We start from the raw sequence: 14,620 nt of genomic DNA, 5'->3' as shown, positions 1-14,620 counted from the left end.
GCATAGTGTAGTGTTTTAGGCACTGAGGACAGAAAAGTGAATGATATAATCCTTGCCTTCAAATAAAGTCTAGAGACATCAGGATATTTTTAGCCTTATTATTTCTTGATTTTCTTGCCTACAGCTCAAACATGGAAGACATTTGACTGTTGGGCTTCATATGCTGATCTTCCAGTTTTGACATCAGTGTATCTAGTTGAATTTACTAATCAGTGTAATCATTATGACGCAAATAAGCAAATGCTTTGCTGTCAGCTCGTTATCTGACTTTCCAAGTTGCCTAAAATTTCCAAGCCTCAACTGCATAATGCATAAATAATACCTACCTTATAAGGTTGTCATATGTCGAGTAATGTCGAGTGTAGTGCCTGAAAAACAACTTCAATAAATGGTAGCTATTATTTTGTATTTTACTCTAGGGCCAGAGTGTTTCAACTTTTTCCCCTCCCCAGTTTCCCTGAAAGATATAAAGCTCTCCTTTGAATAACAGTAGTTCATTGAAGTTTCCATACTACCCCAGTCAGGCTAGGATAAGTAGTAACTTCTTCATTGTTATTTTCACTCACCTTTCTCTTTAATGCATTCCATGCAGCTGGTACTGGTTCTTCGAATCTGAAATGCCTCTTAGATGCTCTTCTCCTCCTTTTATTCTGGCTCTTGGCACTTTCCCCTTTGCTCCTATAATGGCCTCACGGTGAGGTTCTCTGTGCCCGCCTTGTCCCACTCCTCTCCATGCTTCAGATTACAGGAAGAATATTACTTTCATTTGCTCTTTTTCTGCTCAAGTTCTATTTTGTTTACCTCCATTTCATTCACTTATTTTTTCTGAAGTTTTCTCCTGTTCTTTTATTTAGGATGCATTTCTTTGTTTCCTCACTGGGCTGCCTCTCTGTGTGTGTTTCTATGTATGAGGTAGATCTGCTATGTCTCCCAGTTTTGGCTGCGTGGCCTTATGTAGTAGGTGCGCTTTGCAGCCCTGGCACAGTCTCTCTGGTCACTGAGCTGGGTGCTCCAGGACTGTCCCTTGTGTGGGTTATGTGTGCCCTCCTGTTATAGTTGAGATTTGATTGCTATTGGCACATCAGTGGGTGGGCTTGACCCCCAGACTGATTGGCTTTGAAGTTTGGCCACATCAACAGCTTATGGACTGTGTCTGGGGATTTACTCTACTGAGTAAGATTTGCCCCAGCAGACTCTGATGCCTGTTGAGACTGCCCCTTGTATGTGCCTTTGTGGGGCTAATTGGGTGCTTCTCTACTGTGGTCTGAAGCAACCTCTGGGGAGCGACTTCTGGGGAGAGGCTCCAGTGCAGTCCCAGGTCACTCACTGCCTGTGACTGGCCAGAAAGTACCTGGTAGCAGCTACAAAGTGATTCACAGTTGTTCGCTGCCTGTACTAAACCTGGAGGTGCGTGGGAGAGACCACATTGTGAATCGAGGATGTCTGCCACCACTACTAGACCTGGGGTAGCTCCACAAACAGAGCACCCCAAGGCCTGCTGCCACCTGTCGGCTCCCTTAGGGTTCAGCTGCTGATAGAGCCTCATGCAGTATGGGAGTTTGGTGACACAGGGTCTCAGAGAGTCGCTAGAGTGGGAAGACTTATGGTCACCAGGTTAATGTAAATTCTGGTTTGGTGCCAGTGCAGAGCCTGGAGCAACTCAGCAAAAGTCTCAGAGCACACTGAGGCCATTCACCACCTGCCTGGGCCTGCTGGACTCTGATAGTTTTCCAATAAAGAGTATAATTTGGGCAGGGCTGGCTGCTTGGGGAGAAAGTGCCTCGGGTGTTAGGGGAGCTGGGTGAATCAGCAGGGTGGAGCAGTGGAGCTCTCCAGACCAAGTACACATTCATACTCGACTGTTTGCGGGAGGGCTCAACACAGTAAAGATGGCAGCTGCCTGCTGGCCGCACAGCCAGAGGACCCCGCACAGGGAAAATGGCACCTGTCCTCCAGCCCTTGCTCACTCCTAGTCTCCTCCTCCCCCCACTCCCCATGCTTCTAACACCCCCTGAGTCACCGTCCCTCTGCCAGAGCCAATGGTGAGTGCCTGGGAGTGAGTGAGTCTGCATGCAGGCCTTTAAGAGGATGTCTAGGTTTCCCACAGCCTTCCGACCCACCTGGATGGTCAGAATCCCCACTGTTTTTCACTGCCAACTATTGTGGGAGCCCTTTTTCCTATTACCAGTACTGTGGGCTGGGGAGCCTGGCGTGGGGCTGGGGTCCCTCGTTTCTCCGGGGGGAACCTCCATAGCCGAGATAGCCCTCCTTCTTTTCAAACACCACATGGAGGCTTGTAGCCAGCCCATTCTGTGTCTCTGCCCCACCTACCAGTCTCAACATGGCTTCTTCTGTATATTTTTAGCTATAGGACTTCTGCTTGGCTAGACTTCAGATGGTTCTCGAGGTTGATTGTTCTGTCAATTTTGTTGTAATTTTAATGCATTCATGGCAGGACGCAGGCGTAGTATTTATCTGCTCCACCGTCTTGGACCTCTCCCTCAAGTTGTAGTTTGGAAATCAATCTTAACCTTATAGTCTTCAAACACTGCTCCCTAAATCCCTGTTTGTTGTTTGAAAAAGCAATGTATGTTCTTAATATTCATTTTGTCACAACAAATTAAAACAAACAAAATAACGTCCCATGTTTTGCCATGTTTTAATCAGGTTTTCATATTAATGAGGCTATATAATTAAATTTCTATACCTTTCTGTACCCTTGCTCAAGTAGATGTTAATATATTAATGGTACTTTATATTATAAATGCTGTTTAATATTTCTAAAGTCTTTTTCTCTGCCATTTCAGTTGAGTGTTACAACACCCTTTTGAAATAGTAAGGGCCTTTCTAGCAGAATTTTTCCCCCAGCTTTATTGAGATATAATTGGCATGTAACATTGTGTAAGTTTAAGGTGTACAAGTGTGAATTTGATACATTTATAAATAGCGTTAGCTTTCAACTCCTTTCTGTCACCTAGTTACCATTTCTTTTTTGTTTTGAGAACATTTAGGATCCACTCTCTTACCAATATTCAAGTATATGATACAGTATTATTAGCTACAATCAACTTGTTAATATTATAACTGGTTGTCTGTACCCTTTGAATAATAGTTTCCCATCTCCCCCCACCCCAACCACTGGTCACTACCACCCAACTCTCTTTTTCTCTGAGTTTGTCCTTATTAGATTCCATGTACAAGTGAACTCAGTACTTTTTAATTTAATTTAACTTTTTATTTTATTCTGTTTAATTCTCTTTAATGATAAAGCTGAGTGTCTAAATGGGTAAACGACTGTCCTGGGGAATTATATCCAGGGAGCTGAAGAGTCAGAACATTCCAACTCCAACTCAGCTCTTCTGGTGCTGGGTTTACTGCTTCTTTTAAGATAGAAATAGGAGCTAATGTACAATAGTATACATAAAAAAAATGGAACCATGTTAAGATTTATTCCCAGAAACTTCCTCAATACAAATAAACAAATTAATATACAGATTTAAAAATAGGTAAACTAAGTAATGGTTAGGATTGGGATCTTTCTCTGTGGAAAGTTCAGCCAGTTAGCCTGAAAGATGGAGGAAGGCACAGTACATTAGTTGATAAGCTGACTGACACTTGAAGCTATTCTTCCAGGTAGAAGTCCGAGTGTAAACCCCTTCACATACCTGCCAGGGGGCTCTTATACAGGACTCTCCCAAACCTGGACCATGTCTGGTGAGCAGCGTGATGCCTAGGTGATAAACCAGGTTATATCCATATCTCAGGGTTTTTCTTTGATGACCTGAGGTGTTCCCCTACCCGCCCCCCTCCCCTCCAAAAAAAAGAAATCAAGCTAGGTCTTTGTTTTCCTGGCCCTCTGCAATTTTTGAGAATTAAAAAAAAATCATAGAAGCATATTATTTTATTAGCTGTGCATATTACAATGAGCACCAGAAGATAACTCGGAAAACCTGTATTCTTCCTCTTAACATACCCAGACCTCGTTATGGCCAACATTCACTATTCATGGGCGCTGTCTGCAAGGAACAATGTCCTTGCGACTCTCGACTGCAAATGTTTCTCTTCAGTGTGTTGGAAAGTGATACTTAGGGGTGGATACTGTGCAGACATCAACGGGAAAACACACTTACAGAAAACTGTATAACTGGCCCAGTTCAGAGGGTGACATCTCAAAAGACATGAGTACTTGCAGCTTTTCCCGTTCTCTACTTTGCCTCTTTGTTCATGAAAGAGGAAATAGTGTGTGTGTGTGTGTGTGTGTGTGTGTGTGTGTGTGTGTGTGTGCGCGCGTGTGTTGCGGGGGTGGTGGGGGGAATGGTGTCTTTGTTTATGTGTAGCAAAATGGAGCACCTTTTTCTATATCAAAAGATATTATGGTTAAAGAGGCTTCTACTCCAGGTAAATGGTACACATTCTGAAGTATTTACTGTATACCAAACAAACCAACAAACCTGTTTGTTACTGGGGCTTTGGTGCTGTTGCATATTTTCATCTACTTGCCCTTCATTATTGAATCATAAAATATTAAATCAGTGCTTTATTGAAGTTCTTTATGGACAATCTTCAGATCACCCAAACATGGGGACCTTTCAGTCCTAGTGTCCCAGTTGCTCTCAGCACTCTAGCCTCACGGACCGGTTTCCAGTTCCTGAAGTATTTACATGTGTTAGGGTGACATCTGTGCTCAGAAGGGTCTTCTTTTCTTCACTCTCCCCATCCCTTCCCATAAATGTCAACATATCTCAGCTTTGAGATGGCAAAACAAATGCTACTTCTAAGGGAAGCCTTCTCTCACCTCCAAAACTGTACTTTTGCTTCATAGTACATGCAACAGTTTATAATTATGTATTTCTACTATGTGATGAATGTCTGTCTCACTAGACTCTAGTTTGTGTAACTATTATAACTATTGCCCAGGAGGAAAGCCTGTCTCTCTCTCTCTCTCTCTCTCTCTCTCTCTCTCTCTCTCTCTCTCTCTCTTTCTCAATACACACACATATGCACTTGCACACACACATGGTGCCAAAAAATGTATACACATTTTAAGAAAGGAAAAGACTGTATTAAAATTACACTTTGAGCACCTCTTGTAATTGCAGAAGTCAAACATGACTTGTATTCATCTTTCATTATCAGTATATATTATTACAACTTTAATGCAGTTTTTTTCTTTTCTTAAAATGTGTGTACATGTTTTTGGGCGCCCTCTGTAGAGGGCCATATATACATGGCAACTGAGGCTTCCATACTTGAAGACCCTGCTTCGAACCACTCAGCTGTTAGTCATCGGAGCAGGGACTTGGACACAGATAGGCTTGTAGTGGTCATACTCTATGCCTTCTCCCAAAAGAAAAGGGCCTATGACCTTCTCCTTTCCAAAGACAGCCAATTTAGCATGGCATTGGACAGCACATATGTGTATTAGTATTTCCCGTTTTTGTTTTGGTTTCCCTGGACTTTTCAAGCACTTGTGATTTGTCTATCACATTTTTAAAGGCAGTTTTTATTCAGCAATCAGCCCATGTGATATAGAAAATGAGAGCCTCAAAAATTTTGAACAATGTGTTGATTTTTAGAAGAGCTGTGACCCGATGTGCTCACAAGGTGAGTTAACGCCGAAGTGCACACACAAGGGTCTCAGCGAATTCATTTGCCTAATGAAGGTACTTGAATAGGGCTCATTTGAAATGTTTGTGCATGTGTTTTCAAAATTTTGGCAAGTACTAAATGAGATTCACGTGGCACCTGGACACAGTCAGAAAGAGTATTAAGAGTGATGTTACTTTGCCTAAACCCGTGTCACTCATGAGAACATTTACTGTTACTGTTTACAGTCCTTGGATGAGTGAGCACATTGACTTGAAAGGACTGACCTTTACCAACTGAAAGAGGGTCCAAGCAGGAAGCTTTCCCTGCATTGAAAGGGCCTCCTGTCTCCTTGGCAGCTTCCTCAAACTAGATGGAGCCTTTCCTTCGGGATTCAGGCTTCGTGGGGATCAGTGGACTGGGCTGTTGAAAATTGAGAGGCCATTAATGCTTCACACCCACTAAGCAAAAGCAACATACGTTTTTAATGTTTTAGATGTCATGTATAGTTCTTACCTGTGTTTTATAGCAGATTTAAACTTTACTAGTGGTTGGACACAACCCAGCATTTATGATGTTCTTCTTACAACTCACTATGATGGACCATCCTAGGATTTACTGTCAAGATGGCACCTGCATACCGTTTTTGTACAGCATGTGCTGTGATAATGGTTTTTAAAGGATTGGCACCCCTTTGAGCTGTCATTGGTCAGGTTGATTGTTTGTTGGGTGCTGACCTTTTCTGCCTGAGACCAGACCTTGTTTTAAGACTCCTTTTTTTGGGCAGCATGGTGGCTAAGTTGGTTAGAGTGCATGTTCTGAACAACAAGGTTGTTGGTTTGATCCCTGCATGGGCCACTTTGAGATGCGCCCTCCTTAAAAAACAATAATAAAAAAAATAAAAGGAAAGGAAAAGGAAGACTCCTGTTTCAAGATGCCTGTATTCAGGCTCTCCTAGTTCAGAACACAAGTTCCATACTCGTGGGAAACTTTACCTGAAAGCTAACAGTCCTTATGTGCTGTATACTAAACTTACCTGAGAATGTATAATAGCAGGAGCTCAGGGTCAGAATGTGAATTCAGCTTTTGTCCATTTACATTTTGTAGCTAAGGATTATTTCCTGAATTATAGAGTTATGAAAATTGCTGCCTGGATATTTCTGACAAGTTGTATACCTAGTTTTATTTATTTATTTATTTTTATTTTTTTAGCTGAGCCATCCTGCCACCTGTTGGCAGATCAGTGGCAACTCAGCTCGGGCTGGACTCAAACCGCTGTTGCTCAGAGCTCAAACCTTTGAGCGAGCTCTTAACCAACTGAGCCACTCAGCCGGCCCTTGTATACCTCGTTTTAAAAAAATTATAAAACAATTCCTAAGTTTGAAAACAAACTATGGACTACTGTTGCCAGTAATGTTTTTTTTCTTTGTTTTTTGTTTGTTTGTTTGTTTGTTTGTTTTTTAGCTGAGCCATCCTGCCACCTGTTGGCAGCTCAGTGGCAGCTCAGCTCGGGCCAGGACTCGAACCGCTGTTGCTCAGAGCTCGCACTCTTGAGTGAGCTCTTAACCAAGTGAACCACTCAGCTGGCCCTGCAGTAATGTTTGATCATTTGATTTTTAGTATGGACTTTGGAAACACATGGGGGAAATGAATGTAATTAACTCCTTCAGTTCTTTTTAAACATGCACACATTTATGGAATGCATGCTGTGCTTCAGTTAGGCACAAGAGATTAAACAACCAAAATTCAAACACCAAAACCACAAAACCCCACCATAATAAAAGTACCTACTACCCTTTTGGGGAAGGGTAATTCATGTAAAGAAAGTATCAGTTTAAATTCTCACAAATAACCATCTCTCAAAGTAAGTAGGAAATTCGTTGCTACTGGGAGAATTTTTCCTTTATACATACTCAACTTTTAAACACAGATTTTTGTCTGTGTACAAATATATAGAATCTGATTATTTCTTATTTTCTCCCCGGGTGAGAGTTTGTCTTTATTTTTAAAAGCTCTGGGCGGAGTTGGGGGGTGGGATGGAATGTACTTGTTTTGGCTTTTTGAATTAATACATTCTACCAGCTAATGGACAAACTAAGGGCATTTTTAGCTTACTTATTTTGATGCTGAATAAAAATTCCCAAGATTTTGTTATCATTCCTCTCCCTTCTTCTTGCACTTTCCATTTTCTCTTCTTTCTTTTTTCTCTTCCATCATCTTCTTCAGCCAGTTAGATGGATTGGGCATTGAGTGTGTGGAAGCACTATTTTAAGCCCTTACATAGATTAATTCTGTCAGCTAGCATGACTCCAAGTAGGCACAGCTGTTTCTCTATTTTGCAGGTGAGGGAACTGAAACACAGACAGGTGCACGTCCAAGTTTATTGCAGCTGCATTTGGAATTAGCTTAGTTGCTCATTTTGCATGCTATTTGAGAAAAGACTATGTCTTATGATATGGATAAAACCAAGTGTGTTTGTCTACCCAGATTCACTCGTTAGCCAAAGAAAGTGCCTTTTTACCCCATCCAACCTCATTTAGGCCAATTTAAAAATAAACCCTCTCTAAATATTTATTACTGTCTGCTGACTTCTTTCATTGAGTAATGCACCAAGTAGGAAAATTTAATGCTTAACCCAAGCAGAGTTATTGAGTACGTAGGTAAAGGTAACAGGGACTACTACAAGTCATACTATTTGGAAATAGTGAGAAATTATTTTTGGGTTATCCAAGAGATTTTAAAAATAATAATAGAAAGCAACAGAATGTAATAACACAAACTAGGATATATGATGATAGCAGTCCTAACAGTTGCCATATGATAGATGAGCACTATTGAGTTCAGTTTAGTCCAATTTATCTATGACTTCATATGATATTTATTGTCATCTAAAATTTATTGAAAAAAAGCAAAATTTTTCATTTTGAGGAAAATTTTAAATTATGCTTCTCACATTAGCCTGTAGTTTTCTCTTCACATATAAATTAAATACAATATAGTAAATAATTGGAAATTACGTAATTGCTTTGCGTAATGCAACAATTTAAACAAAGTTTGATATAATGTATATTATCACATCTCTGTGCTCTCTGGAGGCTAAAACAGTTGACAACATAAAGTCTGAACAAATAGAATTTATCTAGCATTTAGAAGAAAAGAATTGAGAATTGACACACTGAAAAAACTTTATTAACTTAAAATTTCTACCAACTTCAATAACCAATATTGCCTGAAATTAATTCTTTTGGATATTACTCCTTTTGCATTGTAAATTCTCCTCAGTTTAGTGTATTAAACCAATTCTCACTAAAATGTTTGTAATATCTCCAAGTAGTTTTTCCTGTGAAAAAGGAAGACGAAGAATGGGTTACAAAAATAAGGGAAATGGGTCCAGAAAGAAATGGGTCCATAGAGATAATTTTTGCCTCCTGAAGTCTTTGCTCAGATATTAATTTCTCCATGATGATTATATTTAACATTGCATTCTGCTCCTTGCTCCTAGATTCCTACTCTCATCCCTTTATCCTGATCTACTTTCTTTTGTAGCATTTATCACCTCATAATAGGTTACAAAATGTGAACCTATGTTTATTGCCTATTGATTGTTTCTGCCAATTAAAATGCAGGCTCTATGAGGGGAGGGAAATGTATCTGTTTTGTTCATTGACTTATTAAAAGTGCCTGGGCATAATAGGTGCTCAAATATTTGTGATAAAGCTCCTATCCCCAGGGTGAGAGTGGAGGATGGTGGTGGAAAAAATAATTAAAGGGTGACCCAAAGTTCCCTACGATTCCTAAGGTAAGTGTAAATAAGGAACCCTAAGTAATCTGAATAATTCATTGGAATTCAGTGTGAAATTCTGAAGGTAAAATGATTATTTCCTTCCTCATACTACTGTTAAATTTCTAATTCAGCCTCCCTCCCGGGAGCAAGTTGGGCTGGTCAGTTCAGGAAGTAAAGCTTAAAAGATAAAGAAGTTTATTTTATTAAAAGAAGCGGAAAGAGAGAAGGAATGGATTGGCTCATGGTTAGGGGAATTCTAGGGAAATGGCCATTCCTGTGTTTTATTTAGAGGAACTTTGTCTTCTGTTTGTACCTCATTCATTTAACAACTGTTATGAGTTGGTGAGTGTTTCTGAGATATTTCGTTTATTACAGAAATGTATGTCATTTGATGTATTCCAGTTGGAGGAAACAGAATGGGGCACAGTGAGAACATGAATTAATTTATAATCTATTATATATTTAATTAAAATTTATTTATACAGTAAAACCTTAGATTGCAAGTAACTTGGTTTGCGAGTGTTCCACAAGACAAGCAAACATTTCTAATGCATTTTAACTTGCTAAACGAGCGATGTCTTGCAATATGAGTAGTTTGTTTCCGGAATGAATTATGCTTGCAAACCAAGGTATTACTGTATTTTATGAGAATACCCTAAATCAGAGGCTTCAGAATTCCAATCTGTAGACCCATGCCATTTCATTATAAAATGGTAGTGACAAAATGAGAAAAATTAGGCTATCCGTATCCTTCAAATCAGCAATTCTGTCTTCAGAAACTGATTCTACTTTTACACAGAAATATAATTACTAGCCACAAAAATATTCATAAGAACATTGTTTATACTTGTGAAAAAGTAAAAGCAATATAAATATGTACTAAAACTTTAATATGTCTATACAATGCAATTTTATGCAGTCAAGGTTTAGAAATATATTTAATAATATGAAAAGATGCCCATCAGATAGTCAAAAGGGGATTTTAAAGTAGTGTGATCTGGTGTGTGTTATTTATACAAGTATATTCAAGCATGAATAACTGGAATGTAATATTAGCAGTGGTTATCTCAGGATAGTGGAGACTTTTTAAAGTTTTTTTCTCTTTCCTATACAAACAGTTCTCACCTTAGGATGGTTTGATTTAAGATTTTACTTTTTTTACTTTATGATGGTTTGAAAGCAATATGTGCATTTAGTAGCAACCATATTTTGGATTTTGAATTTTGATGTTTTCCTGGATGAGTGATATGTGGTACGATGCTCTCTCGTGATGCTGAGTGGCGGCCATGACCTACAGCTCCCAGTCAGACACGTGATCACAAGGAGAAGCAACCGGTGCTCTGCAGTGCACTGTATTGCCAGAGCTTTTTGGATACTGTATTCAATAAATTACATGAGATATTCAACACTTTGCTACAAAATGGACTTTGTGTTAGATGATTTTGTCCAACTGTAGGCTATCGCCAGTGTTCTGAGAACACCTAAGGCAGGCTAAGTTAGGTGTATTAAATGCATTTTCAGCTTACAGTATTCCCAACATACAATATTTTCAACTTAATGATGGGTTTTCTGGGATATAATCCCATCATGAGTCAAGGAGCATCTGTACTTTGTATTTTTATACAATTAGAAATTAGAATGTTGAAAGATAAGTCAGTGTGTTTGTATGTTGTATTATCATAATTTGGGGATATTTCAGTGACTTTTGGTATCAAAAAGATGAAGTTTTAAAGATGTGTTTCTTTTACTTAATAGCTGTGTATATTCAGCAAAAAGGAGGAGAATTTTCCACCTTATATATAGCTCTTTAATTTTTTTAATATGTAGACATGGGAAGTGCTTTGGTCATTAGTAACATTTGTAACACAGCTTAGAACATACTTTTGCACACTTTATCTCTTTACAGTTGTGGAAGGTGGGTGATATTATTGCTCCCATGATAGAAACGAGGGGTTTTGATGCTTATGTGCTTTCTGTGACTTGCCCCAGCTCATTCAGGTAGTAAACTGTGGGCTCGGAAATTCAGGTTTCCGTGCCTACCAAGTCATGTTCTTTTTTTCCCCATGCACTGTTATGCGTAATTGCAATGGTATGCCCTGAAGAACACAGGGTTTGTAGAGACTGTCTCCACCCCACCTGGACCTAAGACATGCCACCATTTGGCACTGTTCCCTTGAGCAGACACTGGTGTCGCAGCCATGAGCAGCCGCTGGGATAGCACAGCTTCTGAGGGAGAGAAAGCCAAGTGTGGCCGGCCAGCCCTGGCTACACTGAAGGAGTGATGTGAGCTACTGTGTTGCAAGTTCACCTAATGAGAGTGGCGAGTTTCTCTTGTCTCCTCCTGGCAGCATACAAGGGTTTAGATGAATTACACTGCGAGCCAGGGACTGATAGGCCAGCTCCATGTATTTCTGTGCATTTATCATTGGAAACGATATCTGAGCGCTTGCCATTTGTCTTCTCCAGTTGGCAATGTGTTGAATCATGGATTTCCCCTCTCCTTTGGACACTTGTTTGAGAAAGATAATCCAAGTTCTATCAAATAAATGTATTTATATAATTGTGACAACTATTAACAATATTGTGTCCTTTCATTAATACTGTGTGTATTTTGAGCTACTGTATTTAGTAAGCTAAGGATATGTTAGAAGATTTTATCAGTCCACGTGGCACCTCAAACTTCAATATGTTCAAAACACAACTATTGGTCTTACCCCCAGTCTACTTCCAACCATCTTTCCCAATTCAGCTACTGGTGACAACATCTATCCAGTTGCTCAGGCCCAAACCTCTGTGTCATCCTTGTGTCCTTTCCTTCTCTCAGACCCTATACCTAATCCATCAGCAAATCATGTTGCATTTGCCTTCAGAATATATCCAGATTTGCACCACTTCTCACTCCCTCCACTGCTTCCACTTTGAATCGTCACCAGCCTTTTTCACCTGAATGTTGGCAGTAGTCCCCTAACTGGGCTCCTTGCTCTGTCCTAGACCCTTTGGGTCCATTCTCAATGCAGTAGCTGATGGGTCCCTTTAACCAGGTCAGTTCATCTTAGTGTTCATGTCACAAGTGCCAGGACCCTCCATCTCTTTCAAGTAAATGCCTGAGTCAACCCAATGTCCATGCTGTGTTACTACCTCTCTGATCCATTTCCTTACAGCTACTCTGCCTGGCCTCTGTGCCAGCCACACTGGCCTCTGCTGTTCCTCCAACAGCCCAGGTTGCTCCTGCCTGGCCCTTTGCAGGCGCCCTTCCCTCTGCCCAGAACACACTTCCAGGCTGCTCCTGGATCACCCCCAAATCTCTTTCAGGCTTTACTCAATTACTGGCTACTCAGTGAGGCTTCCAGCTATTGTATTTCAGCTCTCTACCCCTCCATCTGGCTTAATTTTTTTCCAAACTACTTAACATTATATGTGTTATTTATTAGTTTTACACCCCATCCACCTCCCCTCCTAGAGTACATATGTTCTGAGAGATCAGGTATTTTTGTTTATTTTACTAAACACTGTATTTCCAGTACCGAGAACAATGCCTAGCATATATAGGGACTCAACAAATGTTTGCTAACTGTTTAAATCAACAGTTATTTCTTTATTATGTTTAATATCGGGTATTGTATTGGATGTTAGAGCACTCTATAAATGTTGGTCTTGCTAGAATATACTTCACTGTATTATTTTAATTTGGGGAACGGATGTGAAATAATTTCATCCTTATCACTGACTTTTACGTATGTGACATTGATTTAAACAAATTTGCCAAAATCAAATCCTGTTTCAGATACAAAACCGTTGTTTATACAATTATTGTAGCTATACTACCTATTCTTTGATTTCAGCTTTTTCCCCTTGTCTATCATTTTTGTTTTCCAGAAAAGAAGCACAATTAGATGAAGAAGGACAGTTTCTTGTCAGAATAATCTATGATGATTCTAAAACTTATGATTTGGTTGCTGCTGCAAGTAAAGTCCTTAGTAAGTTGAACGTGACTTTTCTTCTTTGGTTAAATTACACACAGAAGTCCAAAGGAATATGTGATCCAAGATCACATTGGACAGTTATGCAGGTTGTGCACTGCAGAACCCTGATGGGGAGAACGTTCACATATAATGTGAAGCTCAAGCTGTGCTGAGTCCTACTTGTCCTCTTACAAACTCTTTAGAGAATAGAAGAGCTCTCTGCCTCTCCCCACAGGAAGCCATGTGTTGGGGAAGGAAAAAATAGTATCGATCCTCCATGTAATAAATTAACAATGTAATAATAACTTAATGTTGCGGTGTCAACAGCACAGTAATTACACGAGTGTAGTATACAGAAAACAGTATCACCAGATCTCTTTTGCAATCGTAAGTTTTGTTAGCTATTGGTAAGAGAATCAGGAAACTGAGATCTGCATCAGACAAAACTCATGCAAAGAAGGCAAAGTTAAAAAAAAGCTGCGTGAAAACAAGTTGTTCTCAAAGTAGTGTCTCGTCTTCTCATAGTGCTTAATTTATAACTAGGCTACAGTTTGGATGGAATACAAAGAAGCTTTTTAGCTTTGCCAAATATAACCAGAAGAGCAAATACTATCTATTGCAGAATACAAGAATAAAAAAAAAAAGAATGGTAAATCGTTAATAAGAAGAAAAATATGCAGTTTCGTTAGTATCAGAAATGACACAAATATCATTTTTTTCATATAAATATGAAAATTTAAAAAAATTGAGTATCTAGTATTGTTAAGGATAAAGCTAATGAGGAAATCATGTATGTTTTGAACTTAATAGTAAGAAAAGCTTTCCTAGAGAATAATTTTGCATCATCAGTCAAAGCCTTTAAAAAAAAAATGCTCAAATCCTTTAGGAATTTTTCCTAAAGAAATCATTAGATTTATTTGCTTTCATTTCAGAGTTATCTATATTATCAAAAATTGGAAAAGCCTACATTTTGAATACAAGGAAATTAATTAAATAAATTGTTGCATCCCTATGTTGAATAATATAGTGATTAAAATTGACATTACAGAAAAAATTCTTAAAGTTTTAGGAAATATTAATAATTGCACATTAACAAAAAAGCAAGATATTAGGATGCATACTACATGTAACAATCTTATTAATAATGTATATTTAGATAAAGAGAAAACATTTTGCACCAAAATATTATCATGTGCATTCTTGATGACTTTCAAGATTTTCCTGTATTTTTCAGAAAAAGATAAGTTATTCATTAAATATATGTCTAAAAAAACCTCAAAATTAATGA

At 39.0% G+C, this 14,620-nt stretch overlaps 1 protein-coding gene across 2 annotated transcripts in view; it reads left to right on the top strand.

The window, feature by feature from the left end:
- GUCY1B1 (guanylate cyclase 1 soluble subunit beta 1) overlaps positions 1 to 14,620 on the top strand; it is a 44,014-nt gene that overhangs the window by 4,692 nt on the left and 24,702 nt on the right. For both annotated transcript variants that reach the window (XM_019633868.1, XM_019633869.1), the window contains exon 3: positions 13,247 to 13,347. In XM_019633868.1, coding sequence (XP_019489413.1) covers positions 13,247 to 13,347 — 101 coding nt within the window. The remainder of the gene's footprint in view (positions 1 to 13,246; positions 13,348 to 14,620) is intronic.

This window comes from Hipposideros armiger, unplaced genomic scaffold, assembly GCF_001890085.2.
Source record: "Hipposideros armiger isolate ML-2016 unplaced genomic scaffold, ASM189008v1 scaffold_1422, whole genome shotgun sequence".
Lineage (NCBI taxonomy): Eukaryota > Metazoa > Chordata > Mammalia > Chiroptera > Hipposideridae > Hipposideros > Hipposideros armiger.
This window is presented reverse-complemented; position numbering and strand designations above follow the sequence as displayed.